Below are 23,287 nucleotides of genomic sequence, written 5' to 3'. Positions count from 1 at the left end.
ATGTCATCAACTCCTCAGTTTAAACAATTCAATGTTATTTGATTTTAAATCATTAGCTGAAAATATAACATTCCAAGCAGCACGAGGCTTTATATGACCCAGCAGAAAACCATTTAAAATTCCCTCCATATGAAATGTATTATTACCAAAACACCCAAACAGAAGACATGTTGAAGAGCTCTCTACACTGGGGGGTGCTCCGTCTGCTGATATTTACAACTAAAGAAAATGTTTCTATTAAAAGCTTGCCGAGATACAGTTCAGTTTTGAGTATATTATTGTTACATAATATTATATTTAATCAGTTTAATGGAGCAAAGTATTTCTGTGTATTATTGCTGAGTTGATATTGTCTGAACAGTCAGTGGATATACAGGAAAGGCGGAGAGAGAGAGAGAGAGAGCGAGAGAGAGAGAGAGATGACACGCATTAAGGGGCAGCAGGTTGGACTCGAACCCCGGCCACTGCCAAGGACTCAGCCTACATGGGGCGCACGCTCTTACTGGGGGAGCTAGAGGTCGCCCCTAGCAACAGTACTTTTACTTGAGTAAATATTCTATTTCTCTAAAGATAAAAGTTCATTCACAGCAAATCTGTCTCTCTGGGACCATCTCGTCATGGGACCCCAGAGGACGTCAGAGGAAGTTATCAGCTGATGCTTCATCAGCAGCAGGTTGTCCTGATCTCTTGTTCTTACGTCTTCTATACATCAGGACACCAACCACTGCAGCAGCTACAAGAACCAGAACTACTGCCAGTCCAACGATGAGGCCTCCAGGAGAGGAGTTTCTATCCTCAGGACCTGAAGATAATAAAACATATGAGTCAGTAGATGTGTGGATAGTGGAGCAGCTTTCATCCTCTCTGATGTTAGAAACTGCAGCTACAACCTGATACTCAGAAACACTCACTGAGAGAGACTCACTCACCTGGAACCTGCAGACGGATGATTCTGATGATTCTGATTGTGTCAGAGTTGGTGTCTTGTGTTGAATGACCGGTTTTAACGCCACACTTGTATGTTCCAGCGTGGTGTCTGCTCACATTCTTCAGAATTAAAGACACATCTCCGTCCTTCAGATCTCTGTCCACCAGCTCCACCCTGTCCTTAAAGGATGGATGCTGGTTGTATGTCTCCAAGTGTCCATCACTGTATAAGAGGACGGTATCTGGCTTCAGGTCATCTCTGCTCCACTTTACAACTCTGATGGAGGAATCAGCAGCCTCACATGGCAGAATGACATCCTGTCCAGGCACTGCTACCACAATCAGGTCTGAAAAACAATAATAAACAATAGTAATCAATAAAAGTCATGGTATTCCTAAAGACTTCCATCAGGTGTAACACTGCAAAAGGTATGTTAATTAATCAGACAGAAGTGCAGAGATAACACAGGACTTTATTACGACAAGGTCAACAGCTGTTGTTGAGACACGTGAAGCTGATCAATTTCTAATCAATAGTTCAGGTCTTATCATCTCCTTAGATTAGAACAGCTGATCTGATCTCTTCCTCAGTCAGCGTCTCTAAAACAGAACAACAGACTCCAGGTGTCCTGATGTAGGAAATATGTTGCTGCTCTCATAGATATAAAACTGGTATATATGTGTGTGTAACTGCAGCACCAGGTGGTTTAAAACATCTGTTTCCTATTGTTTAAATCCACCAATCACACAGTCACAGGCAAGCTGTTTTAACATTTAATAACTATACTGGATATTTATATATATATATATATATATATATATATATATATATATATATATATATATATATATATATATTGCAGATATCCATATTTCTATTCTTCTAAGTCAAAAAGAACATATCGTCATTCTTCCTAGGACAAATGACGTCACTTTTGTTATTCATGGTTTTCAATTTCAGATATCGAAAAAAAATCAGATATCAAGAAATGATTTGTAGATTTCTGTTTTTCCTTAACAACAACAACAACAACAACAACAACAACAACCTTACTCATCTGTATATCTGTGTATATTTAGAGTATACTGTATGTTTATATAAGGGTGTTTACATTTTTTTTATTACTACTATTATTATTTTTATTATTATTTTTATAACTAATTCAATTTTTTCTATTTCTTATAAAACTTTCTGTATATGTTTCTCTCATGTCTATTTAATGTGTATTTGTGTTATTCTGATGTGTTTACCTTTACATTTCTTTTGAGCTGCTGTAGGATTCCCCAGTGTGGGATTAATAAAGTCTTTCTTATCTTGTCTTCTAGTCATAGTTCTAATTGTAGTTATCTAATTTTACATTTTTACTAGTCAAAATGTATATCAGATATTTAAAATAACATTCTGGATATCTGAAATTAAAATTATGACTAGCAACAACTAAATTGTATCTGAAATTGAAGTTCTTCAAGTTTTCAGATATCTAAAATGTTGTTTCTGGAAAGGAAGAATGACGTTTTGGATATCTGAAATGATCATGATCAAAACATTGTAATTACTTCTTTTTTTACTTTTTTATCTAAGCACATGTTTCAAGTGTCAATTATTGCGTAATTTTGTTGTTACTTGAGGAAAGTTTATTGAAAGTAAGAAGTACTTTAAGTTTAAGGTAACTTTTCTTACAGTACCTGTACAGGAGTAAAATATTCTCTAAATGTTAAGATGATTTGAAGTGATTCTCCCTCTGTCTGACTCTCTGGGACCAACTCATCCGACCCGTTCTCATTCCGAACTCGTAAAATACAAACACAGGACTTTCACCCAGGAGAGCGGGGTTCACGTCCCGCTTGTCACGCTTGCTATAATCGCTTTATTTTTTCCTCCCGCGTATCACAGAACCGTGCGCTAGAGCCCTGCAAGCCCATTCGGGCCGGGCTCGGGCCGTTTTTTTTTTTTTAACAGATCGGGCTCGGGTCGGACTCGGGCTTATTTTAGCTTCTCTCCTCATTGTGCCCATCTTAAGGCCGTTTTACAGTTGTGCGGAGGCTCCACGCAGAGCTCTCGCCGTAGCCTATGTAAGTGGCCTGATGTTTATACTTGTGCGCTGGTGTGTGCGTCGAGCCGCATGTGTGTGTGTGGGGAGTGTGTGGTAGAGGGAGAAGTGAGAGAGTGCCGGTGATCGGAGCGAGTAGCGACTCTAGAGTCATAGGGACAGAAACAAAGTGTCTCCCCTGTGTTTTCTGACCACGGTGGGGAATCTGTAGCAGGAAAAGTTGGTCCTCTCCTTGATTTCATGTTGTTTATGGAGAAGGTGTGACGTGTGTGTGTTTGCGTGTGTAGCAGAGACAGCGCGCATCAGAGAACGCGCGTCAGAGAGAGAGAGAGAGCGCGTCAAAGAGCGCGCGTCAGAGAGAGCTTAAAGTGATTGATGTTGGTCTAGGGTCAGGCCGGGTTCGGGCTGAAAAAATTGCAGGCGTTGTCGGGCTGGGGTCGGGTAGGGCTTGAACACCACGGGCCAGGGCCGGGTTAGGGCTGGAGTTTTTGGCCCGTGCAGGGCTCTACCGTGTGCCCATCCACGACCTTTTCCTTAACATAACTGCGTCAAAAGGGACGGCAATTGTCCCGATCAAGCGCGTTTACTTATAGCGATAAAGGGGACTTTTAGCGTCAATATGAACGAGAAAGGCACCCATATTTTACGAGATAAGTGTGAGAACGTGTTGACTCATCATGGGAGACTCTAGAGGAGCTTCAGCTACAACATGATACTCAGAACAACACACTGAGAGAGACTCACTCACCTGGAACCTGCAGACAGATGGTTCTGATGAGTCTGATTTGGTCAGTATCACCAGTTTTAACTCCACACTCGTATATTCCAGTGTCGATTCTGTTCACATTCTTCAGAATTAAAGACACGTCTCCGTCCTTCAGATCTCTGTCCACCAGCTCCACCCTGTCTTTAAAGGATGGATTCTGGTCGTATGTATACAAGTGTCCATTTCTGTAGAGGACGGTATCTGGCTCCAGGTCAGGTCTGGTCCACTCTACAGCTCTGATGGAGGGATCAGCAGTCTGACATGGCAGAATGACTTCATCTCCAGGCACTGCTACCACAATCAGGTCTGAAAAACAATAATAAACAATAGTGATCAATAAAAGTCAGGGCATTTAAAAAGACCTCCATCAGGTGTAACACTGCAGAAGGGATGTTAATTAACAGAGATATCACAGGACTTTATTCCGACAAGGTCAACAGTTGTTGTTTACATTTCTTTTGAGAATTTCCCAAGTGTGAGATTAATAAAGTCTATCTTATCTTATCTTCTAGTCATAAGTCTAATTGTAGTTATCTAACTTTACATTTGTAATAGTCAAAATGTATATCAGATATTTAAAATAACATTCTGGATATCAGAAATTAAAATTATGACTAGCAACAACTAAATTGCATCTGAATTTGAAGTTCTTCAAGTTTTCAGATATCTAAAATGTTGTTTCTGGAGTGGAAGAATAACGTTTTGGATATCTGAAATGATCATTGATCAAAACATTGTAATTACTTATTTTTTACTTTTATCTAAGCACATTTTTCAAGTATCAATTATTGCATCATTTTGTTGTTACTTGATGAAAGTTTATTGAAAATAAGAAGTTCTTTAAGTTTAAGGTACCTTTTCTTCCAGTACTTTTACAGGAATAAAATATTCTCTAAATGTTAAGATGATTTGAACTGGTTCTCTCTCTGTCTGACTCTCTGGGACCAACTCATCATGGGAGACTCTAGAGGAGCTGCAGCTACAACCTGATACTCAGAAACACTCACTGAGAGAGTTTTATGACCTGTCTCTCTTAGTTACGCTGTTATAGTTACGCTGTTATAGTTCTAGACTGCCGGGGGACTTCCTTCCTCTGACACACTGAGCTGCTCTCTCCTCTCCCTTTCTATTACTTTTACTTTTACTATTATTATTTGTGTGTATCCAGTCCCAGAAATGCTTGTTACTAATCCTAGCTTAGTCCTTGTGTTTTTTCCCCCAGCGTATTTCCTTGGAGAACGTTGGCACCAAGATCCTGGTTCCAGCTGTCGCCGTGGTCCTGCTGCACTCCCTGCCGAGCTCAGCGGTGCCCTGCAATGTCATGCTGCTTCCTGCTGAACCCTGCAGCTCCCCGCTACATCCAGTCACTGTTCCATTATTAATGTGACTATTATCACCACTGTTCATCACACCCCCAACCGGCCCGTCAGACACCACCTACCAAGAGCCTGGGTCTGTCCGAGGTTTCTTCCCAAGAGGGAGTTTTTCCTCGCCACTGTCGCACTGCTTGCTCTTGAGGGAATTACTGTAATTGTTGGAATTGTTGGGGCTTTGTAAATTATAGAGTGTGGTCTAGACCTACTCTATCTGTAAAGTGTCTCGAGATAACTCTTGTTATGATTTGATACTATAAATAAAATTGAATTGAATTGAATTGAATTGAATTGAATTGAATTGAGAGAGACTCACTCACCTGGAACCTGCAGACGGATGGTTCTGATTGGGTCAGTATCATCGGTTATAACTCGACAATTGTATATTCCAGCGTCGTGTTTGTTCACATGCTTCAGAATTAAAGAGGTGTCTCTGTCCTTCAGATCTCTGTCCACCAGCTCCACCCTGCCCTTAAAGGATGAATGCTGGTCGTCTGTATTCAAGTGTCCATCTCTGTAGAAGAGGACGGTATCTGGCTTCAGGTCAGGTCTGCTCCACTTTACAACTCCGATGTTGGACTTTGCAGCCTGACATGGCAGAATGACATCATCTCCAGGCACTTTTACCACATTCAGGTCTGAAAAACCATAATAAACAATAGTAATCAATAAAAGTCATGGTATTTCAAAAGACCTCCACCAGGTGTAACACTGCAGAAGGGATGTTAATTAACAGAGATATCACAGGACTTTATTACCACAAGGTCAACAGGTGTCGTTGAGACAAAAGAACAACAGACTCCAGGTGTCCTGCTGTAGGAAATGTGTTGCTGCTCTCATAGATATTAAACTGGTATATACAGCGTCAAAATCGTAACCTGTAAACGTTTCAATAAATCACAATAACATGACTATTTTACGACCTGGCGACCTAACCCTAACCCTAACCTGGTGTGAGACTGGGTTGTGTGTGTGTATAATACTTTCTGTATATTTTTCTCTCATGTCTATTTAATGTGTATTTGTGTTATTCTGATGTGTTTACATTTACATTTCTTTTGAGCTGCTGTAGGATTTCTCCAGTGTGGGATTAATAAACTCTTTCTTATCTTATCTTCTAGTCAGAATTCTAATTGTAGTTATCTAATTTTACATTTTTACTAGTCAACATGTTTATCAGATATTTAAGATAACATTCTGGATATCTGAAATTAAAATGATGACTAGCAACAACTAAATTGTATCTGAAATTGAAGTTCCTCCTCCTAAGAATTCTGTTTTCAGATATCTAAAATGTTTCTGGAGAGGAAGAATGATGTTTTGGATATCTGAAATGATCATTGATCAAAACATTGTAATGACTCATTTTTTACTTTTATCTAAGAAAATTTTTCAAGTGTCAATTATCAAGTCATTTTGTTGTTACTTGATGAAAGTTTATTGAAAGTAAGAAGTAGTTTAAGGTAACTTTTATTTCAAATCTTTTACAGGAGTAAAATATTCTCTAAATGTTGAGATGATTTGACCTGATTGTCTCTCTGTCTGACTCTCTGGGACCAACTCATCATGGGAGACTCTAGAGGAGCTGCAGCTACAACCTGATACTCAGAAACACTCACTGAGAGAGACTACCTCACCTGGAACCTGCAGACGGATGGTTCTGATGGGTCTGATTTGGTCAGTATCATCGGTTTTAACTTCACACTTGTATGTTCCAGCGTCGTGTTTGTTCACATTCTTCAGAGTTAAAGACACTTCTCCGTCCTTCAGATCTCTGTCCACCAGCTCCACCCTGTCCTTAAAGGATGGATACTGGTGGTCTGTATCCAAGTGTCCATCTCTGTATAAGAGGACGGTATCTGGCTCCAGGTCATCTCTGCTCCACTTTACAGCTCTGAGTGAGGAATCAGCAGCCTGACATGACAGATTGACATCCTGTCCAGGCACTGCTACCACAATCAGGTCTGAAAAACAATAATGATCAATAAAAGTCATGGCATTTAAAAAGACCTCCATCAGGTGTAACACTGCAGAAGGGATGTTAATTAACAGATATAACACAGGACTGGATCAGCCTCTTATCCCGCCCTGTACACGCCCATTTTTAACCATAAATAGTCAATGCAAAGCACTTCATGAATGCTGATCAGTATATGAATGACACTGGCATTGTTGTTAGACCGAATCATGATGACTGGCGGAGAAAAAGCAAAAAGCTTCTCAGACGTTCAGGAATTGCTGCAAATTGAATTATAATTTTGGCCTGTTCTTGCACAGTGTAGGGAAACCGCATCTATAACTACTTGTATTAATAATATGTCCAAATCAGCAGGCATTACGGCACTCGGGGACAGCTTCGATATACCAGATGTATATAATAAGATTTAACAGAACTATATATTATATCCAAACAAGCCTTTGTGATAAAAATGAAGATTATATATAATATTTATATTAAAAAAACTCTCAACTGTCTGACATTTCCCTCTGGAAACAGCTGGTTTCCCCCAGAGTGGCGAGGACCTGTATTTAGACCGGGATGGCACGGTTCCGGCGCGTTGCCCTCTCTACTGGACCCAATTAAGTGCATAGATCCAAGAGCTCAGCTTTAGAAAATCTAAATCGGCATATTAGCCAGTCATCGTCATGGTCCCTGAAGTCTCTTTTTCTCTTGATTCTTCCATTAGCGTAGTCCTCCTGCAGGGCCAGCAGTGCCATCACGCAGCATTACGCACGGGGGTCACCACAGTATTTGTTTACAACAATTTGTGATTGTTAACACCTTGCCAACACAGCATCAACTAGTGGTATCCCCACCCCGGGATACAATTTGAAGACGAAAGAAAGTCTAATAGGCAAACACACTTTTCTTCATGCAGGTTTTGATATGAACAGTATTAAAGTTAGGACCGATAATGAAGACATTAAATGTAAAGATTGCGCGAGAGGTTAACGGCTGTATTTCCAGACTTTGACATTTGATGATATATGCACAGTTTTAAATACAGATATTTAGTTATTTACTCTGTGTTCTGCAGTTATCTAATGGTAGGGTATTTTATGCTATCCTGTATTCCATTTAGTCGGGCTATACCCTCCTCCTGCATGCGCTCTGTAGCGGGCAATGTGACGGCGAGACAGTACCGATTAAACATTAAGAACACATTTTTATTAAAGATTTAAGTTGGATTTTACAAGGTGTTTATGGAACAAGTATCACTAAGTACAAGCGCAAATAACACTGCTGGATTTAATCTTCATGGTAACGTGGATTATATAGAGTGAAAAAATGTGCGTGAGGCATATCAATACTTGAAAATATTACGAGTAATCGTTTTTTCCATTTACTTTCTGCAGTCTGACTTCAGTTCACCACCTCACCATCTGCATCACCAATTCCTATTTTGTCTCAAAAATGTGCGTACGCATGGGTCAGAGTTTGAGTGGAGGACCGCACATTCTCCCGTCAAGTTTGTTTTTTATAAATCACAACCTTTGCGTGGGAAGTGGCGTACGCACATTTTCAACCCCGTTTTGTGCGTACGCCACGTTTATAAATGAGACCCCAGGACTTTTGTTTTTTCTTCGACGCCAAGTCGTTTTGTCGGTTGTTGCGGTGACTCGGTGGAACGCCTGTAGGCACGAAAGTGCGGGTCTTGTTATCACCAATCTTACCAGACTGTAAGGAATGATGAATGCTGCCTACTCAGTCTACAAGCTATACTTTTGAGGACACTTAATTGGGCTGAATAAGGGGAATATGATGAATGTAAGTTTCGTAACTAAGCTTTAAAGGGACACTTAATGAGACTTAAAATACATGATAAATGCTGGCTGGTCAGTTTATAGTTTATGTTTGTTAACAGTTAAGCTAGACTGAAAGAACATAAGGGATATGGTCTGTTCAGCTCATAGTCTGCTTATTGCTCCAACTAAATTTGTCTGTTTTTCACACAGCTTAGTTCAGAAATTGTTTGAAGGTGTTTATAATATTGTTCATGTTTAACATAAGAATTCACTAGACCTATTTCAATTAACCTGTGACATAAGACAGGAGGTGTAGTTTTGAGATGGAGTTTTGCGCAAACTGCGTTTGATGTGGTCATGTATCTTACAAATAGGGGAGGGGGTCTGCGGTTTCAGAGGGTTAGGGGATTTAACTGACCACCCAATGGTGCCTTGCACTGAAAGTGCGAAGGAACCTATTGTTTTTGGTCAGATTATTATTTTTCCCAATTCTTCATCGCATTTTTGAGGGGGTTACCATGCACGAAAACTCACAAAAATTTGCATACATGTCACAACTGGTGAAAATTGCAAAGTTCTGTAGTGATTGGGCTCGGGTGTTGCCAGGGGGCTACATAGCGCCCCCTAACGTGCACCTTAAATTGGACAAAAGTAATAAGTTAATATACCAACTTTTGAGGGAACATAGGTCATCTTCAAGTCCATGGTGCTATTTTTAGAAAAAAATAAAAAATTCTATAATTTCTGAAATATTAGTTTTCGTTTAAAAATCTTCATTTTACAAACACTTGTTTGAGGACTTTAGGATGCACGAAAACTCTCAAGATGTTGCAGCCATGTGCACAATAGTAAACTCTTTCATCAGCATTCACATTTAGGCTTGGAAGTGGTATGGTTGCTCTATAGCGCCTCCTAATTGGTTTTAGCACTTGGGCATGTTTTTGACGGCCTCAATATATACGAAAACTCAAAATTGGAACCCAAATCCAACACCTGGGAGCTTTGCGAGACTGTACAGCGATTTGGCCCATACCTGTAAGTGGGCTCCATAGCGCCCCCTAATGCGTGAAAAGCCTTAACTTGTACATAGTTGCTCCGATCTTCACCAGATTTAATACCCATATTGCTCTATTCATTGCGGACATATTTCCAATTTACCTTCATTAGCTCAGCCCAACCGGAAGGCGGCCATAAACAGAAAGTTGCGTTATCTTGGCAACAATTTTTCCTATTGCCCCGAAACTTGACAAGGATGTTTGTCATCTGCGCTGCCGCAGATTGCTGTGGTTAAAAGGAACATAGTTCCTCGTGTGAATTTCTTAAGTACAATGATCTCCTTACTCCCACCAATACATTTCTGGAAGAAACTTGATACCGTAATTCGGCAGTATATTTGGAATAATAAACAACCCAGGCTAAAATACTCTACCCTGCAACGTACCACAAACATGGGAGGCCTGGCCCTCCCTGACCTTAAAGTGTACCATAGAGCCTTAAAGTGTACCATAGAGCCTTTCAGCTACGGGGCCTCAGAGTGTAGATGGACCCCTCATCTACAGTTCCATGGAGAGAAATAGAGCAAAACCTCACTGGAAGTCTAAACCTGCAAGACAGGCCTTCACAGGTGTGTCCAAAAAAAAGTGTATGCTAGCCTATGGCCTTATTATCACCAATACATTGACCATCTTTAAACAGGTGGAGGAGCAACTACGCTACACCAATAAGTGGCATTTCAAAACCCCAATTTGGCACAACATACACTTAATGTCTGGTAACAAACCTTTTGTTTATAACCAGTGGAGTGACAGAGGTATTTATACTCTAGACCAGCTATTCAATGATGAAGGTATGTTAAGTTTTGAAGACCTGAGAGCTAGCTTTGATGTCCCCCGGACATCCTTCTTCCTTTATCTTCGCTTAAGATCAGCCCTAAAATGTTATGGAGTACCATGGGGGAACAGTCTTGAGATGCACCCAGTCATTAAATGGTTCGTTGATTCTCCTGTGAGATGATTAGTGTCCAGGATTTATGCTAAACTGATGCAAGTATCCATAGGAGAACTCCCAATAGTAAAAAAATGGGAGCAAGAGCTGAGTTCGGAGGGGAACAAAATTAATTGGGAGACAGTTTGGGACAACATTTCCCACTGTTCCAAGAACCCAAATCACCAGCAGATCCACTTCATCATATGCCATAGGACCTATTGGACTCCTCAGAAGAGATATGTCTCTAAAGTCATTCTCACTCCCTATTGCACGTTCTGCCAACCTGAACAAACTGGAACTTTCCTTCACAAGGTCTGGGAGTATGAACAGGTGCATGAGTTCTGGAATAAAGCAACATCAATAATATCTGATGTGATAGGATGTCGACTTCCTATTGACCCGATTGTTTTATTACTTAATGATGACTCTAAATTACATCTGCTTGGGAGACAGAAGAAAATTTGGCTAGCCGGCTCAACCACGACCAAGAAAATGATAGCTCAGCGCTGGCTCCTCCCCCACTCGCTTTGTATAAAACAGTGGTTGGCGTATTTTCTTGACATAGTTATGCTGGAGCTCTCTACAGCAAGGATTAACTAAGCCAAGTCATCGACTATAGACCTATGGAAAAATGCAGCAGCACAAGTATCAGTCCTAATGACCTCAACATCATAAGAATTAGAGGAGAGGGACTAGGCGTGATTTCTTTTTTTGTTTTTGTTGATTTGTTTGTTTTTGTTTTCTTGAAATCGCAGAGGGTGGCGGGTGGGAGAGGGTTGTTGTTCTTGTTCAGTTGTATTTGTCTGTTTGTCTAAAAATAATAAAAAGTTGATCATAAAATGTTGTTTCTGGAAAGGAAGAATGTGTTTCGGATATCTGAAATGATCATCGATCAAAACATTGTAATTACTTCTTTTTTACTTTTATCTAAGAACATTTTTTAAGAGTCAATTATTGAGTAATTTTGTTTTTACTTGAGGAAAGTTTATTGAAAGTAAGAAGTACTACTTATTGGGAATTTAGTTCATTCACCGTAACCCCCAGAGTTAGACAAGTCGATACATACCCTTCTCATCTCCGTGCGTGCTGTAACGCTGTCTGTAGGTTCCAGCATTAGCTTAGCCCAGCACAGATCATGCAGGTAACTGGTTCCAACTAGCCGACTGCTCCGAATAAGTGACAAAATAACGCCAATATGTTCCTATTTACATGTTGTGATTTGTAGAGTCACAGCATGTACAAAAAACAACTAACATGAGACACAGCCATCTTCTAACCATAAACAAACCGGGAACTATATTCTCAGGCGGAAGAATATAGTACTTGGGCGGAATGATTTGCTTTTTAACAAGCCTTTTCTGAGAATATAGTTCCCGGTTTGTTTAAGTTGAAGGTAACTTTTCTTCCAGTGATTTTACAGGAGTAAAATATCTCAGAAAAACTAAAATAAAAAAATAAAACTCAGAAAAACTCACTGAGAGAGACTCACTCACCTGGAACCTGCAGATGGACGGTTCTGATTGGGTCTGGGTCGGTGTCTCTCTTTGTATGTCCTGAATCACCGGTTTTAACTCGACACTCGTATGTTCCAGTGTCGTGTCTGCTCACATTCTTCAGAATTAAAGACACATTCCCGTCCTTCAGCTCTCTGTCCACCAGCTCCACCCTGTCCTTAAAGGATGGATTCTGGTTGTATGTCTCCAAGTGTCCATCACTGTATAAGAGGACGATATCTGGCTTCAGGTCAGGTCTGGTCCACTTTACAACTCTGATGGAGGAATCAGCAGCCTCACATGGCAGAATGACATCCTGTCCAGGCACTCTTACCACATTCACATCTGAAAAAAAATAATAAACAATAGTAACCAATAAAAGTCATGGTATTTCTAAAGACCTCCATCAGGTGTAACACTGCAAAAGGTATGTTAATTAACAGAGATATCACAGGACTTTATTACCACAAGGTCAACAGTTGTTGATACATGAAGCTGATAAATTTCTAATCAATAGTTCAGATCTTAGCATCTCCTTAGATTTGAACAGCAGGGCCCCATTTCAGGAAGGAGGTTTAACAAACTCTGAGTCTAACCCTGATGTCTGAGTTGATTTACCCTGAGATGGAAACTCTGAGTTTTCGGTTTCAGAACAGCTGATATGAGTTGGTTCAATAAACTCAGAGTAGGTTCACTCAGAGTTAAGCGCGTGCACCACCACGATAAAAAGGCAGCATGAATGGAGCCATGATTCTACGATTCACCATGGTAACAACCACAAATAAACGGGTCGGCGGAAATACTCATGCGCACATACAGCGAGTTAAAAAAACAACACAGCGGCTGCTGCAAAAGAGAGAGAATTTGTGTGGGAAAAGAATTGCTGCTAGAGTAAATATTCCAATATGGTGTATCATATTAATCATAAGTATAGCCTAATATTACTGGTGAAATGGTATCAAACCTATAATCTATTTCATTTAGGTGCAATCCTACGGGTGAAAAAGTACTAGGCCTACTAATCCCACTGAGGCTGCAGCATCATCATTATCAGAATGATAATTCATAGTCTTTCATTTCAAAGAGTTTACATCTTTCACCTTCAATACTGTGGAGCTCCTTTTTAATAGCTCTTACTTGTTTGTGGCCAGGGAACACTACAAAACATTTAAAACCGATTTTAACAGTTGCACATGAGCAGAAATCTTGCTCAAACACATCTGAAATATTACAGTCCAGGGGTTTATTAATTAATTCAACTGAATTAATGTATCATTGAGGTGAATAATTGTCAAATGCACATTTAAGGTGGTTACTTCCTCAACAAAAGAAGCAAAAGAGGAGGGGTAAACAGTAGTGTGCAGATTGGAGCGTAGTGTGCAAAGAGTGAAGAGCGGAGTTGTTTATAAGGGAAGAAGCTTGGAGTATGAAGAATATAGCAGATATACAACACACAGAAGAGCCTTTTGAGTTTGATGGTCGTCCTTATTTATTCGAACACGTATACAGATGAAGAACTAGCCTCACAAGAGTTGGAAAGAACGAGACAGACAGAAAGAGGGGAAACAGGCAGATGAACTTGCTGCTCCAAGTACAAGCTAAAGCTAGCCTTCAGTAACTGGAGGACATAGCCACACCACCGCCGCTCCGTGGATTTTTATTGGGATGATTATCAAAGACGTGGGGCAGCAGCACAGAAGGAAGTGAATGAGAGCATGCTTCAACTCCTTAAAATCTTCTTCCGCTCCCAAAAGTTTCAGCTCCTTCATACTTTCACCTACAGACGCCAAACAAACTTTAAAATGTTCATAAAATATTCAGCTATCCAAACGTATCTTTTCAGTTTGATATCTTTTACAGTTTCTGTGAAAAAGCTGTTTAAGTTTAGTGATCTTTTCAGGATTTTTCTGCGTTTCTAATGAGTGTGTATGGGTCAGCTTAGAGTGGATGATGTCACAGCTACACAAAGCCTCAAAACAATTATCTCAGTTCCTTCTCTATAAATTGCTCTCATGCCCACAATATCTACTTTACACAATTTATACATCAAAACGTAGGTATTTTTGTCTAGTTTCAGACAATGTGCTCAGTTTTGTGATACACCTTTTACTTTTGGCTCACTGAGCTTCCAAATGACAACAGTTCCAAATTTTTCTCCATTGACTGCAATGGTAAACGTCCTGCATATTTTCCAGCGAAACTCTGAACGAACCACTTTTTTAAATCGCTGATATGCCCACATTTCTAAGTTTATCCACATAAATGTTATACCGATACGTTCATAAAGGCCTTGTGGTGCTCAGGATGACGTCATTTGACTGATAGCAGTCATCGTTTTGCCAGTTTGAGCCTTTATTTGAGAGCTCGCTCTCAGGGTCTCTGAGTTGCAGTTTGGCCCAGCTGACAGTTTCAGCTGGTGTTGCTCGTTAACTGATTAGACTTCAAAGGATGTAAACATATCCACTGGCAGTTACCATGACAACACTTTCACAGACACACCCAGATACTACAGGCAGCAATATGAACAGTAGTCTATACAGATACTACAGGCAGTAATATGAACAGTAGTCTGTACAGATACTACAGGCAGTAATATGAACAGTAGTCTATACAGATACTACAGACAGTAATATGAACAGTAGTCTATACAAATACTACAGGCAGTAATATGAACAGTAGTCTATACTGATACTACAGGCAGTAATATGAACAGTAGTCTATACAGATACTGCAGGCAGTAATATGAACAGTAGTCTATACTGATACTACAGGCAGTAATATGAACAGTAGTCTATACTGATACTACAGGCAGTAATATGAAATGTTGTCTATACTGATACTACAGGCAGTAATATGAACAGTAGGGTATACTGATACTACAGGCAGTAATATGAACAGTAGTCTATACTGATACTACAGGCAGTAATATGAACAGTAGTCTATACAGATACTACAGGCAGTAATATGAACAGTAGTCTATACAGATACTACAGGCAGTAATATGAACAGTAGGGTATAGATTTGGCCTTCCACTTCTCTCTGTATGTCTTCTCTGTTCTATTCTCTTGTTCTGGTCTGTCTGTCTGTCTGTCTGATCTGTCTGTCTGTCTGTCCTGATCTCTGTCCTCTGGTCTCTGTCTGTCTGTCTGTCTGTCTGGTCTCTGTCCTCTGGTCTCTGTCCTGGTCTCTGTCTGTCTGTCTGGTCTCTGTCCTCTGGTCTCTGTCCTCTGGTCTCTGTCCTGGTCTCTGTCTGTCTGTCTGGTCTCTGGTCTCTGTCCTGGTCTCTGTCTGTCTGTCTGTCTGGTCTTTGTCCTCTGGTCTCTGTCCTCTGGTCTCTATCCTGGTCTCTGTCTGTCTGTCTGGTCTCTGTCCTCTGGTCTCTGTCCTGGTCTCTGTCCTCTGGTCTCTGTCCTCTGGTCTCTGTCCTCTGGTCTCTGTCCTGGTCTCTGTCTGTCTGTCTGGTCTCTGGTCTCTGTCCTGGTCTCTGTCTGTCTGTCCTGGTCTCTGTCCTGGTCTCTGTCCTGGTCTCTGTTTGTATGTCCTGGTCTCTGTCCTCTGGTCTGTCTGTCTGTCTCTCTCCTTATCTGTCTGTGTCCCCCCCATCTCTCTCTATCTCTCTTTCTTTCCCTCTGCCTCTCTCCCTCTCTATCCCTCTCTCTCTCTCTCTCTCTATCCCTTTCTCGCTTTCACCCTCTCTCTCTCCCCCTCTCTATCTCTCTGTTTATCTTCCTCTTTCCCTCTCTCTCTCCCTGTCTCTCTCTCTTTTTCTCTCTTTCTCTCTCCTTCTCTCTCCATCCCTCCTTCTTCCTACCTCTCTCCTCCCTCTCGTCCTTTCTCTCTCCATCTCTCTCTTTCCCTCTCTATCTCTCTCTCTCTCTTTCTCTCTTTCCCTCTCTCTCTCTCACTCTCCCTCTCTCTCTCTTTCCTTCTCTTTCTCTCTCTTTGTCTCTCCCTCTCTCCCTCTCTTCGATGCCTTAATACAAATCAAACTATTTTTTTTCAACATCCTTGTCATAATTGCGTTTCATTTTATGTTTTCAATGCAAAGTTGTTCAGCCCCCTTCTTTTCAGGCATTATATTTCACATCTCATCTCAGCTAGATTGATGCTTTTTTGTTGTTGTTGTTCTATGCAGTGTATATGTCTGATAAAGTATTTCTTCTTTCAGCCTTTTCTAGTCAATTTGTTTGAACTTCCACTTTTGACAGTATTAAAGTTTAGCTTCCAGCTTTTCTAGAAATATTTCAGCTCTTACCTTTTTAAGGTAATGCAGTTTAGCTTCCTTCTCTGACAATTTTCCAGATTTTTCAGCAGTGCGGTGCAATGCATTTGGGCTTTAAGATTCTTCATACAATTTGTTTCATATTTCTGCATATGTGAGTCATTATCAGTTAGAAAATATACTCAGAAATCACAATGTTCTACATATTTTGTCATTTTTCAACTTTTAAAGCCAACGGTTCAGTTTAGCGTCAACTTTTAACTTTTTAATGAAATTCCTACTTATTAAAAGTAAAATATTGTAAAAATAAAGTAAAATTAAATGTTATTAAAATAACATTCTGGATATCTGAAATTAAAATGATGACTAGCAACAACTAAATTGTATCTGAAATTGAAGTTCTTCCTCATTATAATTCTGTTTTCAGATATCTAAAATGTTTCTGGAGAGGAAAAATTATGTTTTGGATATCTGAAATGATCATCGATCAAAACATTGTAATGACTTATTTTTTACTTTTATCTAAGAACATTTTTCAAGTGTTAATTATCGAGTCATTTTGTTGTTACAATACCTTTACAAGTGTAAAATTTTCTCTAAATTTTCAGATCTTTCGAACTGATTCTCTGACTCTCTGGGACCAACTCATCATGGGAGACCCTAGAGGAGCTGCAGCTACAACATGATACTCAGAAAAACTCACTGAGAGAGACTCACTCACCTGTAACCTGCAGACGGATGGTTCTGATTGGGTCAGTATCACTGGCCATAACTCGACACTTGTATATTCCAGCGTCGTGTTTGTTCACATTCTTCAGAATTAAAGACGCGTCTCCGTCCTTCAGCTCTCTGTCCAACAGCTCCACCCTGCCCTTAAAGGATGAATGCTGGTCGGTTGTATTCAAGTGTCCATCTCTGTAGAAGAGGACGGTATCTGGCTCCAAGTCAGGTCTGCTCCACTTTACAACTCTGATGGAGGAATCAGGAGCCAGACATGGCAGAGTGACATCATCTCCAGGCACTGCTACCACAATCACGTCTGAAAAACAATAATAAACAATAGTAACCAATAAAAGTCATGGTATTTCTAAAGACTTCCATCAGGTGTAACACTGCAAAAGGGATGTCAATTAACAGAGATAAGACAGGACTTTATTCACACAAGGTCAACAGTTGTTGTTGAGACACATGAAGCTGGTCAATTTCTAATCAATAGTTCAGGTCTAACTATCTACATGTCTCATCTCCTTAGATTTGAACAGCTGATCTGATCTCTTCCTCAGTCAGCGTCTCTAAAACAGAACAACAGACTCCTGGGGCCTGTTTCACAAAAGCAGAATATATAAATCCAGGATAACTGATAAAGCGAGGCTTGACCTAGTCTAATCTGTGCATCCTGGCTTGGTGCGTTTCACGAAGGCCAAGCCAGGCTGAGGAGGAGCGACTAGGTCGAGCCAGGCTGAACTAATTCAGATAGATGTGCGTCCACGGCTTTCCTCAAAATACCGCAAGGTCGATCACAGATTTACTGATGCCAAATGGAGAATACGCATTGTACATAGGCTACTTTATACAGAGTGAGCAGCAGCTTCTTGTGGAAGTATGATGACGTGAAACACATAATTTGAATAAAAAGAAAATAACACGGCTGCTGTACTGAAACAGCGAGAGAAAGCGTAGCAGACGATCACGGACCGACTGAATGCGTAAGCAGCCTAAATATATACATTAACTGACCACTGCTCTGAATGGAAACCGTCATAATCCTACCATTCAATGATTAGGCTACTAATCATTTGCACAAATTAACAATTGTACGCTTTGCCTTAAAAGTAAGCAGAAGATAATGTTACTCAGGAAATTTACCATGAAGATCCATTTTCTATAACGCTAGAATATGAAGCGTAAATATCTCTTTCACTCTGTTCCTCCCTCTCTCTCACTGGCTAAAATATTAATTTCCTAAGTCATATTAACTTCTACTACTCGCTTTTAATGCAAAGTGTACAGGTGTTCGTTTTTGCAAATGACAAGTGACACATTGAATGGTTTCATTTAAGAGCAGTAGTTCATAAATGTATATTTTTAGACTATCATTTAGTCTGTCCGCTATTATCTGTCACGCTTTTTCTCGCGTTTTTTTATTTTTTATAGAGGACGAGTTTCCTTCTCTACATATTATATGCCTTGCTCCCTGGTATATATGGACATAGAAAATAAAGACACTGAAGAAATTGCAATGTAAAATCTAGAAACTATAAAGATAATAAAGTGATAAATTCCATGCACACTATAAACATGAATGGAACAGAGTATATTCATCAGTTATTTCCCCCCAGGCAAAATATAAGGTCAAAAACCATTAAGGTGTCCTCTCCCTGTTGTTACATGAATGTACAGTAGCCTACATCACTAGATAGTTACTGGTCCAGTGAACTAAGTCTATAATTTGGGAGGATTGTACAGTTAGGATATGTTCTTAAAATTGTACAATCCTCCCAAATTATAGTCCCAGTTTACTGGACAACACAAATTGTGTGCTAAGAATGCCAAATACAATGCACATGGAAGCAGAACAAACATGATCCTTATTGTTAAAGAATAAAAAAAAGAAATGATACACTAAAATAATTTAAGGTGCATTGGGGAACTATAGAAATGTACAGCATTGTATGTATTGCCCTTAGTAACAGACTTCATTTAAAACTCATTTGAAATTTTATTAGCCTTTTCTAATTATCTCAACAACTGCCATAATATATTCATCAAACTTCTTACAACAATATGAACAGCAGTCTTCATACAGCAATATAACAGTAACAATGACAAATTTATAATTATAAAAAAAAATAATGGTCACAACTTTAAATAATAACAGTACTTAAATGAACAACAATATGCACCTGTTGTATTTTAATCCAGGCTGATAACAAAAGGGTAAAACCACTGCTGAGTGAACAGAAAAGGTTCCAGGATTAAATAAATCCTGGCTGTTAGCCTGGTCAGGACCAGGCTAGCTGTTAGCCTGGCTGTTAGCCTGGTCGGGAGCAGGCTAGCTGCACAGAATAAATCTCCATGGTGATTTATGTGCCTCTGCTTTCGTGAAACCGAGTCAAGGCTAAATTCATCCAGGATAACCAGGAAATCCCGGCTTAATCCCTTATCTTGGTCTTGTGAAACAGGCCCCAGGTGTCCTGCTGTAGGAAATGTGTTGCTGCTCTCATTGATATAAAACTGTTATATATGTGTGTGTGACTAGAGCACCACGGTGGGTTTAAAACATCTGTTTCCTATTGTTTAAATCCAATCACAACACAGCACGTCACAGACAAGCTGTTTTAACATTTAATAACTATACTGGATATTTATCTATATATATATATATATATATATATATATATATGCAGATATCCGTATTTCTATTCTTCTTAGTCAAAAAGAACATATCGTCATTCTTCCTTGTACAAATGACGTCCCAGGAATGACCAAGAGATTTCTGTTTCTTCTTAACAACAACAACCTTACTCATCTGTATATCTGTGTATATATACAGTATACTGTATGTTTACATAAGGGTGTTTACAGTGTTTTTATTACTATTATTATTATTATAACAAATTCTATTTTTTCTCTTTCTTATAACATTTTCTGTATATGTTTCTCTCATCTCTATTTAATGTGTATTTGTGTTATTCTGATGTGTTTTACATTTACAATACCACAGTGTGGTATTAATGAAGTCTATCTTATCTTATCTTCTAGTCATAAGTCTAATTGTAGTTATTTAATTTTACATTTGTACTAGTCAAAATATATATCAGATATTGAAAATAACATTCTGCTTATCTGAAATTAAAATGATGACTAGCAACAACTAAACTGTATCTGAAATTAAAATGATGACTAGCAACAACTAAACTATATCTGAAATTGAAATTCTTCATGTAAGAATTCTGTTTTTAGATTTCTAAAATGTTGTTTCTGGAAAGGAAGAATTATCTCTTGGATATCTGAAATGATCATCGATCAAAACATTGTAATTACTTATTTTTTACTTTTATCTAAGCACGCTTTTCAAGAGTCAATTATCAAGTCATTTTGTTGTTACTTGAGGAAAGTTTATTGAAAGTAAGAAGTACTTTAAGTTAAAGGTAACTTTTCTTACAGTACTTTTGCACAAGTAAAATATTCTCTAAATGTTAAGATGATTTGAACTGATTCTCTCTCTGTCTGACTCTCTGGGACCAACTCATCATGGGAGACTCTAGAGGAGCTGCAGCTACAACCTGATACTCAGAAACACTCACTGAGAGAGACTACCTCACCTGGAACCAGCAGACGGACGGTTCTGATGGGTCTGATTTGGTCAGATCCTTCGGTTTTAACTCCACACTCATATGTTCCAGTGTCGATGCTTCTCACATTCTTCAGAATTATAGACACATCTCCGACCTTCAGATCTCTGTCCACCAGCTCCACCCTGTCCTTAAAGGATGGATGCTGGTCGTCTGTATTCAAGTGTCCATCTCTGTATAAGAGGACGGTATCTGGCTTCAGGTTAGGTCTGGTCCACTTTACATCTCTGATGTTGGAATTTGCAGCCTGACATGGCAGAATGACATCCTGTCCAGGATCCACTGTTACCTCAATCACATCTGAAAAACAATAATAAATAGTGATCAATAAAAGTCATGGTATTTCAAAAGACCTCCATCAGGTGTAGCACTGCAGAAGGGATGTTACTTAACAGAGATATCACAGGACTTTATTCCCACATGAAGAACCTCCTCACTGAGATACGTGTTGACATGATTCATCAATAGTTCAAATCTAATACTTCAGTAAATGTTATCAAAAAGAGTCATTGTTTAATATTAGATCTGATCTCTTTCATAGTCAGTGTCTCACACCCCTAAAGACCATTTTAATCTACTCTGTGGCTACGTACGTAGGTATGTGGAAATACAACCTCTCAAAAATGTAACTACACATTACGGCACTCGGCCATGGCTTGGTAGCGTTGCATTTCTCCCGACACATTTCCTGGTTCTCCTTCTCCATAAACAAAATGAAATCAAGGAGAGGGTTAACTTCTACTGCTACAGATTTCCCACCGTGGTCAGAAAGAACAGGTTTGTTTCTCTCACTATGACTCTAAGGGCCCTATCTTGTCGGTACTCACTCATAAGATAATCACTCTCTCTACCACACACACACACACACACACACACACACACACACACACACACTATTCTCTTAAAGAGATTGACGCACAAGTATAAACTTCACACATAGCTTTGGAGAAAGCTCTGCATGAAGCCTCTGCAGAATCATTAATCAGACTTAACCTTTAAACACTGTTCGTTGCTACCCCCCTGAATTTACTGTTTGTGGTCAAATTTGACTGGAAAGTTTTAACTGCTCTTTTTTTACAGTTTTTTACAATCACTTTGCTACTAATTTCAGAACCTTAATGTCATTTTTCAAAACTCTAGACACAAAACTCAAAACGGTCATCACTTGTAGCACAGACTGTCCAATGTTCAAAACATTGCATTGTGCATTCATATCTTTAAATAAATCTTGCACTTGTACAATCATTGGTTCAAAAAACAAATTTATTGTGAAATACCATTGAAACGTTACTTTAGATCACCCACACACAAGCTACCCATAGTTTCACTGGGTCATCGTTCGTACAATCATTAAATATAGTAATACAAAATAGGTGATACATTATTATTATTCCATTATGGTAATATATACATAAATATATCCCTGTAAAAGTACTGCAGTAGTAGAGAGAATACAACAGACCAATGTGGTACGAGTATATATATACTTTTTATTTGCAAAGATAAAGATATTGACTGCTCTTTCTGTGGAGTAGATTGAGAAACAACCATATACTTATTTTAGAGCTGTCACTTTTTGGAAAGACTTTGCCCAATATATCTGCAGTAGTCTGTGTCCATGATGTTCCACTTCCTGGAGGAAGGTCTGACTACATCTGCTCTAACATTTCTGTCAACTTTTCTCTGCTGTACAAACACGTGCTGTTTGTTTTTTATGATGTCTGCATTCTACAACAAAAACAGTATTACATCATCAATCTTTTTGTTATCTAGACAAAATTTCACATTCACAAAATTAAATTCTATAACTAAAAACTCTATTTAAAATCTTTATGAATGAAATGCTACAATACGTACAAAATATTCAGTACTCAACAAACCCTAACGGTAGGTTTCCGCACAGCGAAAACCTTGCGTGGTTGTGAAAACAACATGCAAGACTGCAACAGAACACCGGCTGCTAGGCAGCTAGCAGAGAGTGTTGAAGCTAGGTAGTATAGGTATCTATCAAAAAAACATGTAATTAAATAAATGCACAAGTAGCCTAGCTGCCTGGCTAGGCTTACAATGAAATCCAATGTCCGAACATGCTAGCGATTAGCCTGTCGGCTAGCTGAAATGTTTGAGTGTTTAAACTAACATATACGGTGGTCTATTTAGTGGTGTATGTGCCCTGACTAAGTTTTTGTGTCATATAAATAACAATTCGTGTTGATACAAGTACCAATGTTCGTGTAGAAACATTTTAATCACATACAAATTTTCATGATACAGCTCTGATAACCTCCGCCATTCTGTTCAGACTTTTTTGTAACTCCCGCCTCCAAACACAAACACGTGAACCTGATTGGTTGTCGAGTGGACCTC

The 23,287-nt window shown here is 39.3% G+C and overlaps 2 protein-coding genes across 2 annotated transcripts in view; one reads left to right on the top strand and one right to left on the bottom strand.

The window, feature by feature from the left end:
• The window catches only part of LOC114546120 (low affinity immunoglobulin gamma Fc region receptor II-like), a 1,096,214-nt gene that overhangs the window by 789,803 nt on the left and 283,124 nt on the right, over positions 1–23,287 (top strand). The gene's annotated exons all lie outside the window — the stretch shown is intronic.
• Positions 507–21,382, bottom strand: LOC114546125 (hemicentin-2-like). The gene is made up of 9 exons (XM_028564790.1): positions 21,325–21,382; positions 20,891–21,220; positions 17,287–17,604; positions 12,344–12,688; positions 6,755–7,081; positions 5,438–5,755; positions 3,727–4,050; positions 930–1,274; positions 507–802 (listed from the first exon to the last, which is right to left on the bottom strand). Exons 1-9 carry the CDS (start codon positions 21,380–21,382, stop codon positions 636–638), a joined length of 2,532 nt encoding a protein of 843 aa, XP_028420591.1. The 3' UTR covers positions 507–635.

This window comes from Perca flavescens, chromosome 19 (genome assembly GCF_004354835.1).
Source record: "Perca flavescens isolate YP-PL-M2 chromosome 19, PFLA_1.0, whole genome shotgun sequence".
NCBI classification, from domain to species: domain Eukaryota; kingdom Metazoa; phylum Chordata; class Actinopteri; order Perciformes; family Percidae; genus Perca; species Perca flavescens.
Note: the sequence above shows the minus strand (reverse complement) of the source record. Positions and strands in the feature narration are given on the sequence as shown.